Source organism: Eptatretus burgeri, chromosome 8 (assembly GCF_056783735.1).
Source record: "Eptatretus burgeri isolate ZD-2024b chromosome 8, Ebu_testis_v1, whole genome shotgun sequence".
NCBI classification, from domain to species: Eukaryota; Metazoa; Chordata; class Myxini; order Myxiniformes; family Myxinidae; genus Eptatretus; species Eptatretus burgeri.
This window is the reverse complement of record NC_140968.1, coordinates 75,485,710-75,504,570: the sequence shown is the minus strand read 5'-3', so window position 1 is coordinate 75,504,570 and position 18,861 is coordinate 75,485,710. Positions and strand designations below refer to the sequence as shown.

Below are 18,861 nucleotides of genomic sequence, written 5' to 3'. Positions count from 1 at the left end.
ACAGTCCAAACTAACCGTTTAGATTGAAATAGTTCACAGAGATACACTAGGATAATACTACTAATGACATAATTAAAAAATATGTATTGTTCATTTAGTACCCGGATAAACACATCAGAATCACCAGTAAGTGCAATACGTGGTTTTCCGGTCCGTCCACTCTCTGGGGACATTTAACTTCCGGTTGTAGAAAAAAACGAAAAAATATGCTTAGCTCTCCGAGATTATTTTCATAAAATTATATTTTGAAAATAAATGCCGACGTTTACATTTCGGGTTTTGAAACTTTTGCACCTTCGGCGGAAAATGTATAAATATAAAAGGCGAAAAATGTGTTTTATATTAATATTTCATTTCTCCTTCCTTCCTTTGCGAATCGCATCGGCGTTTTTGTCCATCTTCCAGATCACGTGACAATCAAATGGGAAAGAAATTCAAAAATCTGTCCGGTTAGATACAAGATAATATTTTTTACTATCATAATCAATAAACAGTTGCCGAATATCTTGTAAAATGGCAGACTAGATAGGTTTTGAAAATGGCGATTTTTTATAACTTACGTGACCTCGTGACCTCGTCCCTGACCTTGAACCCGGACAAAAGTTATATCATTGTGCAACACTCATCGACCTCTTCCCACATACTTAGTTTCATCAAGATCGGAAAGGAAAATTGTTGACGGACGGACGGACGGACATTTGGTCCGGCTTTATTAGGTCATCTCGGTAGAGATGACCTAAAAACGTATTTGCGGGATATTTTCGGTCTTAAAGGGTTAAATCAAATTTAGAAAAATGTGCAAACCTTGTTAAAAGTGGATATTTTGAAGTAAAATACCAATCTGAGTAAACTTTTGATACATGGGGAGTGGACTTCATTATGAACTGCGACTACCCCTACCCAAAATTCAGTCAATACACGGAAATGAATTTCCAAAACATATCCATTTTCAGTGGGATAATGGCCTCACATGGGTTATACTACACATTCTATAGATTCAGAAGAACCATCTTGACTCAACCAAAGTAAAATTATCACCAGAACAATAGTTTTAACGATGTAGTGAGGGAAGTTCTCTGCATATTTTGATGAAATGTGACAAAATAGTCACAATTTTCACGTACAAAGTTCAATGCTGAGCTCAGAAACGCAGAAAACTAAACAATCCACATATCATAAGATTCAGCAGGTTCCACCAAACAAAATGAGCCCTCACAAGTCTTTCTACCTTAACCCAAAGTTGACTTATTGTACTCAACTAGCTTATATGGATTTCAAAAAATATGGCGGCCATCTTTAAAAATGGCTGCCATAGGGGTATTAAGCTACTGATCTGAAAGGTCCGCTCACCTTTTTTGAATACTTGAGACATTAGGCTACCCAAAAATCACAACGGCGTTTATTCAGTCGCTTGATACCAAAAACTCAAAATCGGCCACCTGGCTCATGGACTACATTGCGCCAAGAGTGCCTGTCATCGGTCTGTTTGCACGTGTAGGGTGAATGGACTTTCATGTTCCGAGGCCTGTTCATGCATGGCTGAAAACTGCGAGAGCCCTTCAAATATGTTAGAGGATGACGACGATGATGAAGCTGAGGACTAGACTTCTTAATTATGCCATGTTGGACACATTTAGATTTGCACTGATTGAGTGTCATTAATCAGTGAAGTGGTGTGTGTGCTCTCCGGAGAACAATATAAAGTCCACATATGTATGTCTGTCCACTGTACATTTATCACTTGAGTCACAATCTCGAGTAAATCGGATATGGTGACTAAACTTGCTAGGATTGTAAAAATTGAGGTACGTAGTAGTATCTCGTATATCAGAAGGGCGAGGGCATATCAATAATGTTGCAGTATTGATCACGTTTGCCCAAAGGCCCCCCCACACCCCTCATGAAGCCACCTTTTTCTGGAATTGAATCACATATGTATACTGGAAGAATATCAATACGACACAGTGGTCGTTGGTTTATTGTGTATTTGTGCAACAGATATTTTGATACTTTGGTGTCAAATTTTCATTAGAGAATTACTGAGAATGCTTCTCTCCACATTATTTGGATTCCATGTACACAATCTGAATATTACCCCACCCATAGCAACTCAAATCTATATGTAGTATAATCCATTCTCATTCCATCCTTGTTTTTCATGTCAAATTTGAGTGACTAGTTAGGAAAATAGTCGTTTAAATCAACCCACTTCTAAAAACCTTGTTCTCATATTGGTGTGAAAACTTGATTTGACCCCCACTATACACAATGGCCTGAAGAAAAAAACGTATACCACAATTCGAAGTGACACCCACCGTAGAAATGCTCCAGAAAGGTTGGTGTAACATAATATGCAAACAAATATTGTATGTGGTGTGGGTTGAGAAAGACCTTTTTCCCCTGGGTCTTGCTCCTGGCCTACCTTGCGACTGACTCAATCAGTCAACTTCCCGACCTGGATCTCAAACAATGGTACTCTATCTCTTCTGCATATGATTTTGACAAATTTCCCTGAAAATATCTAATGTTCTTCCACCGCTCCAATCAGTTCTTCTGACCACATCCTTGTCAAAGTGGACGTCTCTCTGGCTGTTATCAGTGATCCACCTCAGCACCATCGAGTCTGGCATTTCACTCAGGCTGACTGGCAAGGTCTCCAAGCAGCCATCAAACTTCTAGACTGGTCTCCCATCGCTACTTTCTCCGACATCAACTCATCCTGGGAATTATTTCGAAGAAACTTGCTCTTCCTCATGCACAGATTTATCCTCCCTCGCCTTAAGTTGTCCTACCCCTCCTCCTGCCCATGGTTCACTGAAGCTTGTGGAGAGGCAGTTGTCCTGAAACAACTTGTCTTTGCTTCATGGAAAACAAACCCAACTGAGGGTAATCTCAGTTCCTTCCATCAAGCTCAGAACAAGTGTGTGTCAACCCTCAGCAGAGCCAGAAAACAACATCTTTTAAGCTCAAGTCTGAACTCTCAAACCTCTCTCCCTCCTCCAAATCCGGGTGGCATCTAATCAAATCTGTTTCCGGTGTATCTTCCCCCTCCATCCCCTCCCTTACCTCAAATGGTCTCACGGCTGATACCGCGCGTGGAAAGGCTGAATGCCTAAACTCGGTGTTTGCATCGAAATCTTGCGTCCGAAACCCATTGCTTTGTGTACCCACCTTACCCAGTTGCACCCAGCTGTCGCTGGACTATGTGTCCTTTTCTTCTGACAAAGTGGAGAGCTTGCTGTCAAACCTCGACTCAGATTCTGCAACCGGTCCAGACAGCATCAGCCCACGTGTCCTAAAAAGCTGCTCCTCTGCTCTTGCTCACCCTCTCTCTGTGCTATTCACCCTCTTATTTGCTCAAGGTCATCTGCTTGGAAATCAGCAAACATTACTGCCCTGCATAAAAAAGGTGCAAAAACAGATCCTTGCAACTGCAGACCAATCAGCCTTCTCCCAATCATCAGCAAGGTGATGGAATCCATCATCGCTTCAGACATTAAATCCTTCCTCTTCTCCAATGGCTTGATTTCTGATCATCAATTTGGTTTCAGACCAGGTTACTCTACCTTGGATATGCTGCTTTTGCTCTCCCAACAATGGATGGAGGTACTCAATGCTGGACATGAAATCAGAGCCATATCCCGAGACATATCGCGTGCTTTTGACACGGTCTGGCACCCTGCCCTGCTCACCAAAAACTCTTCCTATGGTATCCAATGACATCTCCACTCATGGCTCGCAGACTTCCTCTCCTGCTGCAGCCAACGTGTGACTCCTAATGGAGTTCCCTCATCTTCTCTTCGTGCCCAGGCTGGAGTTCCTCAAGGCAGTGTTCTGGGCCCTGTTCTTTTCTTGGTTTTCATCAATGATCTCTCCAACTCTCTGGAAAATCCTCTTTATCTCTTTGCTGATGACTCCACCCTCTGCCGTACCATCTGTCCTCCCTCAGACCGGCAAGCAGCAGCTTCTTCGCTCTCTGCAGATATGGATAAAATCACAAGCTGGCCAATATGTGGAACATGTCTTTCAATCCGGACAAATCTCACATTCTCACTATGTCTCTCCGAAAGGACCGTTTGCAACAACCCCCCCCGCCCCCTCCCCCATCTACTTTCTCAACAATCATCTGGAAGAAGTCCTTTCTTTCAAGCTTCTGGGTCTCACTATCTGCCATGATCTTTCCTGGAAAAGCCACATTTCCAACCTGGCCTCCAAAGCCAATTGCTGACTGGGAATCCTCCATCATGCAAAGTCGTTCCTTAGCCCACCTTAGCTCCTGATGATGTACAAAGCTTTCGTCTACAGTCTGATGGAGTACTGCCCTCCCCTCTGGGTTGATGCTCCTGCCTCTCAACTTTCTCGGCTTCATGCAGTGGAAACCAAGGCATTTTGGATCATTGGTCATCCCACGATGAGGCTGAGTCTTTGGGCCTCTCACTCTCTCACCGCAGGCAGGTCAGTGGTCTTTCTCTCTTCTGGCATCTCCTCTCCGGTCTCTGTCTGTGATTTGTTCCCACCATATTTCTGCAGGGCGCTCAAGGTCCACCAACAACCCCCTTCTGGTAAAACTACCAAGATCACGAATCACTGCTCACCTTCACTCTTTGATTCCTCTTTTTTCCCCGCCTTTGGAATAAACTTCCTCACTCTGTTTAATCCCATTCTTCCCTCCAGGAAATCAGCAGTTCACCACCACCTCTTATTGTCCCCCATCCAAATCCTTGATCTTTTCTACCCCCGTTAATCCAACCCAAACCGACCTCCTTCATAATCCCTGCTTTCCTTCCTGAAAGTCCCTGTACTGTGGTGCCCTTCTTGCATACCCCATGTTCCCCACTCCATCCCTCTCCCTTCCACAGATCTCCTAATGTCTCCATTCCCCACCATTTTGTCTTTCCCACACCCCTCTTGTCTCATGCCCCCCCCCTTGCTGTGCATTGTGTGTTAGCTCTCATATGAGCCTTGACAAGGTATACAAAAAAACAACAAAAAACAGGAAATGGTATAAACTGGAAACCTCTCTCCCATAGATATTTGTTGTATTTTGTATATTTCCGTGAGTCCGATGTGCATTCAGGTTAAAAGTGTCAGGCGACAGAACAGAGTCACTTGTAAACACACACCCAGCACATGCACAAAAGGCCTCGTTTAGCATTCATATGTCATTTCGAAAGTCCTGCATTAACGATTAACATCACAGAAATACACGAATTTTAAAACGGATATAACACAAGGTGAACACAAGACATTTCATGTTTCAATGAACAGTTTTGAGGCGAAGAAGGGCAGAGGGAAGGCAGAGATGAAATTGGAAAAATCAAAGAAGGAATGAATCAATAGCATCAGGGCATAGTAAAAACATGAACCAGTAACAAAAGCAAATATACAAAGACAAATAGCACTCTTAACTACTCAGTTAACACAGTGATGCTTGGCAATTGTAAAAATGGTAGTTTACAAAAGGTGGATCCCAAAATATTCCAAATAGTCAAACTTAGTTTTGCAAGAGCAAAGTAAATCTCTATCCAAAGGCTGCAGAACCAGAAACAGAACAATGTAAGGCTATCTAAGGAAGCATTCAAGCTATTAAAGGGGGCTTTTGCAGGTTACAGGTTAAAACAATGATTGAAGTAAGTGACTCCTGATTATTTCAATTGAAGTTTGCTTTGACTAGATATTTCTAGCAAACATGCTTTTAACAAGAACTTGATAATGGAGTTGTATTAGGATATCACAAACATTGAGACAGTATTGTATGGACAATGACTTGCCTTGCAAGCCCGTGCTAGCTCGAACTGCAGCTGCTTGATGGCTCCATTCTTGTAATCCAATACATCCTGACAGCATGGAGTGATGAGGAAAAATTAATGAAGACAGGCAAATCGATAAAATAATTTGAATTGATCACTGCAAAGGACCAATTAATCAAATGGGACAGCAATAGAAAAGAAGAATAGAGGAAAACTCGAGAGATGTAACATGTATATGAAGTGGGATGAATAATCTGAATATGCACTTTGAATAATATTATATCTGACATAATAGGGTGCATATGAATATGAATAATCTGAATATGCACTTTGTAGAACAGGTTCAAGCAAGGTCAGGAGTGAATTATGGAAGCATAACAGTCACCTCAACCTTTTGTGTCACCACGGTGACATCCTCTGGAGCAAGATTGCAAGTTGAGAGGACCTTATCAAGTTGGGCATCCTTTTTTTCCAGTGTAGTTTCAAGTGCAGCCAGTTTCCGCTCAAGCACAATGCTCTGAAGATTGCTGCGTTGCTGCACTTCATTAAGCGTAGTGACAAAGTGGCCACGTAACTCATCTCTCTCCTCTTCAACCTAAGACCAACAGTCAGAAAACCCTGTTCATGCAGCACAATCTCAGCCATGGCAGTTCACTCACAAGTCACAAGGCAATTGGTGTTAGAAAAGTTTTGGAGCAGCCAGGTAGTATTATATTTCCATATATTTTTTGTAAACTAAAAAGAAGAGTGAGCGAGGCAACACAGGGTACTAGAGCGGCACTCGGTAGAGCATATACCTCTGCCAGGCTGAACAATTCACGTTTTTTTATCCCACTTATGGGCTGGATCTGCATCCTGACCTGAACCAAAATGTAATCGGCCTGTTCTTGTCACCTTCCCAACTCATACACTTAGTTTTGTCATAACACGTCCATAACTTTTGGAAATATTGTGTTGTATATCGTTTTTAGCCCAATCTCTCAATGGTGAAGAATCACTAAAAAAAATAAAAAAATTCTCGTATCCAGATTCAGATTTTCACCAAAACAAGATCAATTGGTCCTTGTCACAACACCCAACCTGTCAACCAAGTTTTGTCCGAATCCATCCATAACTTTTTGAGATGTCCTGCTCACACACAGACAGAAAAACCGGGGTAAAAACATAACCTCCGTCCACCTTTGGTGGTGGAGGTAAAAAAATGGCAATTTACTGGGAGTGGGATCGCAGTTGGACACAAGCAAGGGGAAGAACGACGATGAGAAGAGGAGGAGAGAGGAGGGGAGTAAACACAGTAACCTGCAAGTAAGAGGACTGAATTCGGTTGGGTTAATGGTGGAAGCAAAAAATCGTGGATAAGGATGGTAGATTATATGATGGTGGTGCACCAGTCCCTTGAAGCCCTGGAGTGATTGAAGAGTTTCCAGAAAGCAGTTCCACAATGGATAAAAAAGGGACAAAGGTAGAGGTGGGCAGAAAGCCTATATTTAGGGAATTTAACCAGATGGGGTTATTGAAAGGAAAACGAACCCAAACATATTTTCAACGTTGACCTCAAACCAATTCTTCACAGATATAGCAGTACAGCAAGCTGGGTTGTTGTGTTGGTTGACATGATCGCCTTTATTGCAGTACTTCACCAAAAGCAGAAGTGAGTGTGATATTGTCCAATATGTCAAAACAGGACATCATTATACAGCTTAGTACTGTTCTGCACTGTGGGAAAATGTGCACGTGCAGTCGGGATAGTCCCTTTCAAGCAGGCATGTGTTTGAATAACTTGCGTAATAGTATGTAATTTTTTGAGATAATTTCCTGCAACTTGGAATGGCCTATTTGGCATCACCATCTGAATCAATGGATCACAATCCTGGGAATACATGTTTTTGTGAGAAGATAGGGTTTTGCTCTCCCCCCCCCCCCTTTTTCTATTTCCCCATTTCACCATTTCCCTTCACCTCTATATCTCTCTCTATTATTTACAACATTCTCTTACACTTCACACCATACACACCATTCACGTTCATTACAAGACATGCTCGCAAACCCCTTCACTCAATTGCTCACCTGGTGGCAGATTAATGGCAATTCTCCGGCACCAGGGAGACAGAATTTGGGGAGACAGAGGTTGTTTCGACCCCTTCACACACCCGTCCCTAAGTGTGATGCAAATGTGGCATGGCAAAACCAATGACGAGCAACCAGTGAGGGGAGGGGCAGGGGAAAGCGGGGATGAAATATCTATCTCTATCTCTATCTCTATCTCTATCTCTCTCTCTCTCTCTCTCTCTCTCTCTCTCTCTCTCTCTCTCTCTCTCTCTCTCTCTCTCTCTCTCTCTCTCTCTCTCTCTCTCTCTCTCTCTCTCTCTCTCTCTCTCTCTCTCTCTCTCTCTCTCTCTCTCTCTCTCTCTCTCTCTCTCTCTCTCTCTCTCTCTCTCTCTCTCTCTCTCTCTCTCTCTCTCTCTCTCTCTCTCTCTCTCTCTCTCTCTCTCTCTCTCTCTCTCTCTCTCTCTCTCTCTCTCTCTCTCTCTCTCTCTCTCTCTCTCTCTCTCTCTCTCTCTCTCTCTCTCTCTCTCTCTCTCTCTCTCTCTCTCTCTCTCTCTCTCTCTCTCTCTCTCTCTCTCTCTCTCTCTCTCTCTCTCTCTCTCTCTCTCTCTCTCTCTCTCTCTCTCTCTCTCTCTCTCTCTCTCTCTCTCTCTCTCTCTCTCTCTCTCTCTCTCTCTCTCTCTCTCTCTCTCTCTCTCTCTCTCTCTCTCTCTCTCTCTCTCTCTCTCTCTCTCTCTCTCTCTCTCTGTGTGTGTGTGTGTGTGTGTGTGTGTGTGTGTGTGTGTGTGTGTGTGTCTGCTTCCTCGTGTCTGGATCCATTGATGTATTTCATGATAAGTAATTGTTCAATGTGCTCTGAGATCGGGTATGATCAGTGGAGGGTAAGGGAAAATGTTCGTGTTTATAGTTGTGTAAATTGCTTGCCATGCATGTTCCATGTTTTCCCACCATTTTTGTGTGCCTCATCTTCCTGTCATTTCTCGTTTGAAATTCTCCAACTACCATTCCTCCCATCAATCCATTGGGACCATACTCTGGACAGAGTGTTGGTGCTGCTGAAGCAGTCTCCTGGGCGATTGGGCATAATCCTGGATGAGTCGCCACTCCAACGCAGGATACTCGAATGGCTCAATCATTCCAGCAAGCTGGTACTCATTTTGCCGACCTCGGAAGGATGATTGGCTGAGTGAACTCCGCCTGGTATTAATTCAACAGAATTTGCTCCCGTCACTTCCCGTTAATATGATTGACTTGCTTGATGTGTAATAAATTAATGAAATGTTGAATGTGTTCTGATTTATCATGCTTGGGGTTGATCTAAATAGCATTCCCGGGCAATTGATCTGAGATCCACAATCTTAAGGGTAGCTCTCACAGTGCAGCGACCTGCGTCGTTGGTTGCTCGGCCAATTAATTTAACCACTGCAGGATTGCTTGGCACAGTTCCCCTGACTACGACACTTAGCTCACCTGCATGATAAATCGACTCTGGGCACGAAGATCCACCCCGAGCAAAGGGTTGTAGAAGGTGTTCATGGTCTCCTCAAGACACATCAGCCTTTGGAGTTATCCAAAGGTGACATCCATATCAGTATATTATGGTTTTGTCAAATTGCCTACTTATGTCATTATAATTAGTCTCACCCCATGAGTCTGTTGCAACGTGTGTGTGTGTGTGTGTGTGTGTGTGTGTGTGTGTGTGTGTGTGTGTGTGTGTGTGTGTGTGTGTGTGTGTGTCTCCACGTCTATATATTTTCGCTTTAAATTTTCAACTGCTTGTCCGATAGATGTGAAACCTTAAACATAAGAGGGACTCCCAATAGAGAATATTTTAATGATAACTCCAATGTCATAGGTCATATGGTATGGCAGCCATATTGAATTAAAGGAAAAAAAAATTGGACATCTTCTCTGAAACCACTCAACGAAAAAAAAATGAAACTTGGCATGTGTCATAAACTCCCCATGGGATATATCGGGTGATAATGATGACATCATCGGGGAAGTAGTATTCCAGCCATAATTGGTAGAATAGAAATCCTTATCTGAAAAATCTGAAACTTCATATATCTGATCTACACCCCAATGTGAATGAAGAATTAAATTTATGACATCATCGGTCACATGGTCTGCCGACCATATTGAATTGAAAAAAACCCAATAAAAAAACATTCTTCTCCAGAACCCCTTAACAGATTGATTTAAACACCACACATATGATCGACTAGCCATGGGGAATATAGTTTGAAATATTTTTCATATCCACCTTCATTGACACAATTTAGCCTTAATGTGCACAAAAGTGGTCACGAAATATGTCGCCATAATTGGGTGGTCGCTAGACTACCCTTATTCTCAGGTTTTCCGTCTGTCTGTATGTCTGTCTGTTTGTTTGTATGTAATGGACAGCTCTGGAGGCCAGAGGAGTCAACCGATTTTGATGAAACTTGACTGGTAGGTTCATACCAGGATCTAGTTGTATGCTTTTGAGCACCGTTGCTATGGACACCACTGTTGCCGAGCAACGGGACTTTGAAATTTTTGAAAAATTCGGATTTTTTTTTCCGAAAATGAAAAATTGGCTTCGCGCTTTTATGCGCACTATAATCAACCTCTTTGTCAAAAATTTTCAGCCCGATCCGTCAAAAACTATGACTAGTATGCAATTGTATTACTATATGCTTTCACCCCAACGTTCGCATTGGGATTCCCTAACATTGGGTTAGGGAATCGAACACAAATGATGAATGGACAGTTCAGTTGCTCGTCATGCTCCTATATGGAACAACGAACGGCAAAAATGCCATCTGATGTGTTCTCTTATCTGCATATTTCAAATTCGCCTTCGTCTTGCGACCACCCATGTCGCCTACCGGCTTGTTAATCAACAATCAATAAAACTACGGCTAATGGCAATGCATGTGACATAATAGGGTGCATGGATGACACGGGAAAATGGGCTATAATAGTAGCGTGTTCAGTTAATCATGGTATTTTTGTTCAGAATGAGCACAGGAGGTGAGACTATGTGCTCTGCCTAGTGCCGTTCTTTTTGATGATAAGATACACTGATATCAACTGAAGTATTTTTCCTGCATGTGATTTATGTATGTAGCGCCACCATGAGCCTTGGATCAATGTGAGAAAAACAAGCTTGTCTGAAGACTGATGTTGTAACCTGAGGTATGTAATCTCATATACAGTATTTTGTTGATTTGTCCATTATCTTCTAACTAAAGTAATTGTTAGTACTGTACTGTCATCATTTCCATTGCAGACACCATTAGCTTCACAGAGGTAGAGAAACAGCAGGAAGATAGTTGTGGTAAGTAACAGGAAAGCAAAGAAACAGCAGGAAGGTAAATTACAAGAAAAATCGAGAGAAAAAGTTAAAGTGGGCGTGGCTCCGCCCACAAGGGGCGTGGGACGCCCCTCATACAAAAAGACACAACTAGACTATGATATCGAGCTTGTGTCCAAGTTTCATCAAGATCGCATCAAACGTCACAGAGCTATGCACTGGAGAGAGTCACAAACAGACACACAGACACAACAAAAATAGTGGTCACTGCTCGAGCGCCCGCGAACCAACTGCTGGCGCCCGCGAACCAATTGAGAAAATTGGAATTGAAGAAGGGATAGTCCTTAACATTGTCAAATGTTACCTTGTCAAATCGCTGCTCCAAAACTTCCATCTCCCACTTGAGCTCTTTCTTCTCTGCTTCCAACACCTTTATCCGGACTTTGTTATTCTATGCAAAAATATTAATTGGGTTTAGATATAATATTACACACACACACACACACACACACACACACACACACACACACACACACACACACACACACACACACACACACACACACACACACACACACACACACACTTCAAATTTGACTGATCAGACATGGCAATGCCAGAGTACTTGTTTTTATAACAGAACACCCCCTCACAAAAATCTCTCATGACATCTCATGTTTGATTAAAAAAAAAAATCTAATGAGATTTTCACAATATCTGTGATACGTTTGTTAGTGAGGACGTGTGAAGCAGCAAAGCCAGTGTGCAATTCTTACAAAATCCAAGACAGCACTGTAAAATACATTTTCCCAAGTTTTAAAGCACGCATCCTTTCCACAATCTACCAATCATACTCTCTCCATTTGACATCCTATCCAGCAGAGGCATGACATTTTGGAATATGCCGTCCTTTGGCTGGGGATGTAAATCTAGTTGTTCCATATGCATTCAGGTTGTAGACTTTATAAAGATTTGAATATCTAACAAAAGGAGGGTGCCATTTTGTCCTGGTACCCTAGTTAAACTCAGAATGGCATGAAGACATACAAGATAAGTAATGATGTGACTTATCTTGGCATCAAGCTCAGAATGGCATGAAGACATACAAGATAGTAAATTGGTAGATGAAGTTAATGAGGTGTGTATACAGCACAGACATAATGGGCCAAATGGCCTCCACCCAAATCTAGATTTCTTATAATGATGTAGGCCTCGAGCCATTTTGGTGGGGGGGGGGGGGCTCGGACTTTGATTCGGACTCGACTCTTCAGGACTCGGACTCAGAATGCCAAGGACTCTGAGTCAGCCTGATCCTGGCTCGAGTCCGGCAAAATTTAGCATGCAGTAAAACTTCACCATTTGCTGATTTGCTTCCCTCTGTATACCTATTCACCATTTGTAGGGTACAATGCTTCCGCCGTCCGTCACTCGTCCTGCCATTAGAAATTTGTTTTGCACTGTTCTTTTTATTTCAGTTGTGCTCCATGTGGAATTCAAAAATAAGTTATTCCATTGTGTGAAGGGGACTATGTCGAGTAAAACAAGATGTTTAACGACTCAATACAACCAAAAATAAAGGGGGAAAGTTTTTTTTAAAAGGCCGTTTGGATCATCCTTTCCATATCGTACTCTAACCTTTTAACACGATACATCATACTAAGTTAGCAAAAGAGATGTGAAAATATCTTCTAAATACATTTTATAAATAACATGTAATCTAATTTCGTCCTTTTGAATATAAATGTGTTTAATTGAGTTTTTCTGTAATCTCAGCATCTCCATTTCCAGAACAGCAAAATTGTTTGGACAATAGATAATATGACAATCAAATTTAAACATATTTAAGAAAACTTGAAAAGTAGCACAATTGTATAACTTGTAAGCAATATCTTAAGAAAATCTAGTGGACTTAAAATCACTGTTATTGAATGATTTACAGTATGTCTACAATTTGAGCTATGTTTGTTTGATGCTGTTTTGGACTTTCATAACTTTGAGAGTTGATAAGTAAATGCAAATGTTTACCACCATATTTTCTGGACAAGATTCGTGTGCTCTGAGATACTTTGCAGTCCGAAAATAATGAGCAAACTACAGCAAGAGGCCATAATATGGAATAAAATCTTGAAGCAAAGTAACAAGTTAATTTATAAATCAGTTTTGATATTTTATTCTCTTAATTTTCACAATATATAAGCACAAATAAATTCACTCTATTTTTGCCATTTTACAATCTCCTAGCAGCACAGGACTCGGACTCGGAATGCCAAGGACTTGGGACTGCTGGACTGCCAGGTGGACTTGACTACACCACTGGCTTCTTAATTGTACGCATCCTTGTCCTGTATTATATAAAAATGAAAACGCAGCTGTCGTTTCCCATAAACTGATTATCTCCATTGTTTTCCAAGTAGTTTATTGCAATGGTGAAAATGAAATAATATATTTTTAAACAACAAGGTGGCCACAATGTCTTGTCACCTCTTGTAAAAATTGACATTGCCTTTGTGTGCAGAGTGCTAATTGGTTTCCTTTTTCACTTTTTTTTTCAAAGATTGAGTGAATATGACCATGGGTGATACAAGCAATTACACTGTTGAACAACGGATTGTTGTCAGTGTCTGGGTTCATGAATGTCTCTGCAATGACAATGATGGAGTACAAACAGATCCAATGGACACTAAAGGCTTGTGTCATGTGATGTAAAATGTGTAATAAAGTTAGAGTCCTGAAACGTATGTGGTATAACTTGTAGAACCCTTCAATATTGTCAGATAATATGATAAAAGGCAATGCCATTTTTTACAATGGATGACAAGACATTGTGGCAACCCTGTGGAGAGTTCATTGAACACCTTACCCGGCACAGTCTTGAGAAAAAGGACACTGGAAGGGTCATTTCAACTCTTGCTTTGCATTTCCAAGCAAGATCTATATTTTCTACAAGCCGTAATTTTATCAGAATCTCGATATTCCCCAACACTGAGAGCGTGAGTGGCACATTTGTTTGGTCGAGATGGTGTAAAAAGGCGCAACATTTTGTTCAAGTACTGCTAAATGGAAAGTTTTTGAAAGTGCCAACAAGGTTATTTGTGTTTTATAGTACTCAAGTGTAGAACAAGGAATAAAAACATTTTAAAAAAGGCAAAAGGATTTTACTCCAAAAAGTATGTAAACAAGATGAGGATGGTCACAAGAAATGATTCACGGCCGACTCAATTTTTTTTTATTCTTAGGATTTTTGTGCATTAAGCACAAGCTCCCCCCCCACCCCGGGCCCCTTTCAGATGGACTGATATGGGTACAAAAGAGGAATTTGAAGTGGAGTGCAATATTTTCCGAAGCTAATTAAGTGACTAAATTGACGTAATGGTAATTTCTGGTTCTAAAGTGTTTTGCTAAGAGTATGTGACAAGAGTGCCTCTATTAACTGTGTTCTACTACTGATTTACAAATATTGTAGTACAAACTTTATCAACGTGCTCATATTGTATTGGTACTGCACATACTTTATCGATGATCTGACATTCTAAATAGGATGTACTTTACAAAAATATATGAATATATGTGTGTGTTCTTGCTGTTGGTTATCCCTATGCTGTTGACTTTCAAACACACACACAGCCGATCGAACTCCTGGGAGAGAACCAGAGATCACATCCAAGATGTTGTGGTGGGGGGAGGGAAGTGTGGATGAGAGAAAGAGGAGTGGGTGGAGGGAATGGGCCAGTCCATGGGGACTGATCGGCGCTACGATTGTGACCACGCTTCCCTGATTAATCCGGGCAGCAGGGAAGAGTGGGGAAGATTTGGCCCCCAACTTCTGTTTGGGGGTAGAACCATCACGAAAAGGCATCCCCAATAGTTCATGCACGTGTATTATTAGTAAATACTTTATCGACATACATATATACTCTCATTCTTTGCAGTACATGCTTTCATAGTATGTACTTTATAGATGTTGTGGTGTGGAGGGAGGGAAGAGGAGTGGGTGGAGAGAATGGGCCGGTTCATGGATGCAAGGGAAGACATAGTGAAATATTGAAGAGGCTTCACCGCTTAAAATCCAAGGATGTCATTTGCTCTGTTTGATGTATGGAGTGTAAACAAATGCAGTTGGTGAACGTATCTGGAGTACAAATGACACTACTACTCCATGACATATTCCTTCTTCTATTACTTATTTCGTGGTCACAATTAATTCCATATTCTTGTGCAGTTGGCTAAGCAAGAGGTTTGACCCCAGTCTTTTCAGGAACTGGCTGGCAAGGCCTGACTTCAACTGGTCAGGTAGGTCAGGTATGGGAGCATGCGCCAGAGCAGCACGTCACTGCGTCCACTTTCCGCCGGTACTCCACGGGCCTCCGTCTGGCCGTCCTCCTCATGGTCTCCTCCTCATGAGACTCCCTCGCTGAGAGAATCTGGTGAACAGGATCAGCGTCAGGAAAACGAGCCACATGTCCATACAGCTGCAGCTGACGCTCACAGATGAAGCAGGTAACAAATCTTATTTGAGTCTCTCTCAGCAACCACTCGTTGGACACATAGTCTGACCAGAGATGGCCAAGGATTCTCCGAAAAGACCTAGTACCAATAGTCCTGCAGCGAAGTCTGATATTTCAGATCAATTGTTCAAATTTGCATAAAAGCACCAAAATTGCTACATATGTTGACTAATGTATTCTGAACAATTCGAGATATGGAGCCACCGAGATTGTGCCTTGGTCAGCTTTGGCTGAGCAAGGCACAATTTTATTTTATTTTTTTTTGTATACCTTGGTCGAGGCTCGTATGAGAGCAAACACACAACTCACAGCAAGGAGGCATGAGACAAGAGGGGCGGGAGTGGAAGGGACAAAACAGTGGGGAACAGACACATTAGGTGAACTGTGGAAGGTAGAGGGATGGCGATGGGACGGGGAACATGGCGAAGAGAAGATGGACATTTCAGGGACTTTCAGGAAGGAAAGCAGGAGAATTGAAGGAAGTGGGCTTGGGTGGATTATCGGGGGTAGAAAAGATCGAGGATTTGGATGGGGGAAGATAAGAGGTGGTGGTGAACAGCTGTTTTGAAAGCCTGGAGGGAAGAATGGGAAGGAATAGAGTGAGGAAGTTTATTCCAAAGGCGGGAAAAAAAAGAGGAATGAAAGAGTGAAGATGAGCAGTGATTCGTGATTTTGGTAGTTTTACCAGAAGGGGGTTGTTGGCGGACCTTGAGCGCCCTGTGGAAATGTGGTGGGGACAAATCGCAGAGAGAGCAGGGGGGGCAAGGCTGGAGAGGAGTCGGTAGAAGACAGAAAGACCACCGACCAACCTGCGGTGATTGAGTGAGAGGCCCAAAGACTCAGCTTCATTGCGGGAGATGCCGATGATCTTAAATGCCCTGGTTTCGACAGCGTTAAGCCGAGAAAGGTGGGAGGCAGGAGCACCAGCCCAGAGGGGAGAGCAGTACTCCATCAGGCTACGGACAAAAGCTTTGTAAGTGGTCAGGAGCTCAAGAGGGCCGAGGAAGGACTGAGCACGACAGAGGATTCCCAGTCGGCGACTGGCTTTTGAGGCGAGGTTGGAAATGTGACTTTCCCAGGAAAGGTCATGGCAGATAGTGAGACCTAGAAGCTTGAAAGAAAAGACTTCTTCCAGAGGATTATTGAGAAAGTGGATGGGGGGGTTTTGTAAACGGTCCTTTCGAAGAGACATAGTGAGAGTGTGAGATTTGTCTGGATTGAAAGACATGTTCCACGTGTTGGACCAGTTTGTGATTTTATCCAGATCTGCAGTGAGCGAAGAAGCTGCTGCTTGCCGGTCTGAGGGATGACAGATGGTACGGCAGAGGGTGGAGTCGTCGGCAAAGAGAAATAGAGGATTTTCCAGAGAGTCCGAGAGATCATTGATGAAAACCAGAAAAGAACAGGGCCCAGAACGCTACCTTGAGGAACTCCAGCCTGCACAGTAAGAGGATGAAAGAACTCCATTTAGGGCCACACGTTGACTGCGACAGGAGAGGAAGTCTGCGAGCCATGAGTGGAGATGGCCTTGAATACCATGGGAAGAGAGTTTGGTGAGTAGGGCAGGGTGCCAGACTGTGTCAAAAGCACGTGATATGTCCAGGGATACGGCTCGGATTTCCTGTCTGGCATTGAGGACCTCCATCCATTGATGGGAGAGCAGAAGCAGCATATCCAGGGTAGAGTGACCTGGTCTGAAACCAAATTGATGATTGGAAATCAAGCCATTGGAGAAGAGGAAGGATTTCATATCTGAAGCGATGATGGATTCCATCACCTTGCTGATGATTGGGAGAAGGCTGATTGGTCTGTAGTTATAGGGATCTGTTTTTGCACCTTTTCTATGCAGGGCAGTGATGTTAGCAGATTTCCAAGCAGATGGCAGATGACCTTGGGCAAATGAGAGGGTGAATAGAACAGAGAGAGGGTGAATAGAACAGAGAGAGGGTGAGCAAGAGCAGAAGAGCAGGCTTTGAGGACACGTGGGCTGATGCCGTCTGGACCGGTTGCAGAATCTGACTCGAGGTTTGAAAGCAAGCTCTCCACCTTGTCAGGAGAAAAGGATACAGAGTCCAGGGACAGTTGGGTGCGACTGGGTAAAGTGGGTAGAGATAGTGATGGGTTTAGGACACAAGATTTAGCTGCAAACACCGAGTTTAGACATTCAGCTTTATCATGTGTGGAATCAGCAGTGCGGCCATTTGAGGTAAGGGAGGGGATGGAGGGGGAACATACACCAGAAACAGATTTGATTAAACGCCACCAGGATTTTGAGGAGGGAGCGAGGTTTGAGAGTTCAGACTTGAGATGAGAAAGATGTTGTTTTCTGGCTCTCCTGAGGGTAGATACACACTTGTTCCGAACTTTGTGGAAAGAACTGAGATTGCCCTCAGTTGGGTTTGCTTTCCATGAGGCAAAGGCAAGTTGTTTCAGGACAACTGCCTCGCCACAAGCTTCAGTAAACCAAGGGCGGGAGGAAGGGTAAGACAACTGAACACGAGAGGGGATAAATCTGTGCATGAGGGAGAGCAAGTTTCTTTGAAAGAATTCCCAGGATGAGTTGATGTTTGAGAAAGTAGTGATAGGAGACCAGTCTGTAAGTTTGATGGCTGCTCGGAGACCCTGCCAGTCGGCTTGAGTGAAATGCCAAACTCGACGGCGGTAAGGTGGTTCTCTGATAACAGCCAGAGAGATGTCCACTTTGACAAGGACGTGGTCAGAAGAACCAATTGGAGCGAAGGAAGAGCAGCAGATATTGTCAGGGAAATTTGTCAAAACCAGATCCAGAAGAGATGGAGTACCATTGGTTGAGATCCGGGTCGGGAAGTTGACCGATTGAGTCAGTCCCAATGAGTCGCAGAAAGCTTTTGCTGAGGTGCCATGGCAGGTGAGAGAGGTACCCACACCTAGCCAACTGGCGTGATGACAATTGAAGTCACCACATAAGAGGAAGAGAGAGTTTGGATGAGAAGATAGAAGATGGTCCATGTTTTCGGATAGTGAGGTGAAGATGGAGTCATCACTGTTCGGTGGACGGTACAGTACACATATAAACATGAGGTGGGAGTGGAGGGGAAGCCGAAGCCAGAGGTATTCCTGGGGGTGTGGGGGAGTGAGAGCAGTGCATGGAGAGTGAGGAATAAAGTCTTTGATGAAGAGAGCAACACCTCCACCAGGACGAGGCTCAGGTCTGTCATACCGTAAGAGGGAGTAGCCAGGGAGAGATACTTGGGAGTCAGACACGTCTTGGGAGAGGAAA

At 43.1% G+C, this 18,861-nt stretch overlaps 1 protein-coding gene and 1 long non-coding RNA gene across 6 annotated transcripts in view; one reads left to right on the top strand and one right to left on the bottom strand.

Moving 5' to 3' along the window:
* DRC4 (dynein regulatory complex subunit 4) overlaps window positions 1-18,861 on the bottom strand; it is a 126,421-nt gene that overhangs the window by 23,192 nt on the left and 84,368 nt on the right. For 3 of the 5 annotated variants that reach the window (XM_085892661.1, XM_085892660.1, XM_085892656.1), the window contains 3 exons: window positions 11,462-11,548; window positions 6,136-6,345; window positions 5,772-5,837 (listed from right to left, as the gene is read on the bottom strand). In XM_085892661.1, the coding sequence (XP_085748787.1) occupies window positions 5,772-5,837; window positions 6,136-6,345; window positions 11,462-11,548 (363 nt within the window). The remainder of the gene's footprint in view (window positions 1-5,771; window positions 5,838-6,135; window positions 6,346-11,461; window positions 11,549-18,861) is intronic. The other 2 variants (XM_085892658.1, XM_085892659.1) reach the window with 2 other exon arrangements.
* On the top strand, window positions 10,568-14,158 carry LOC147022077 (uncharacterized). Its single transcript, XR_015061056.1, has 3 exons — window positions 10,568-10,979; window positions 13,342-13,424; window positions 13,652-14,158. It is a non-coding gene; the product is annotated as an uncharacterized LOC147022077 (long non-coding RNA).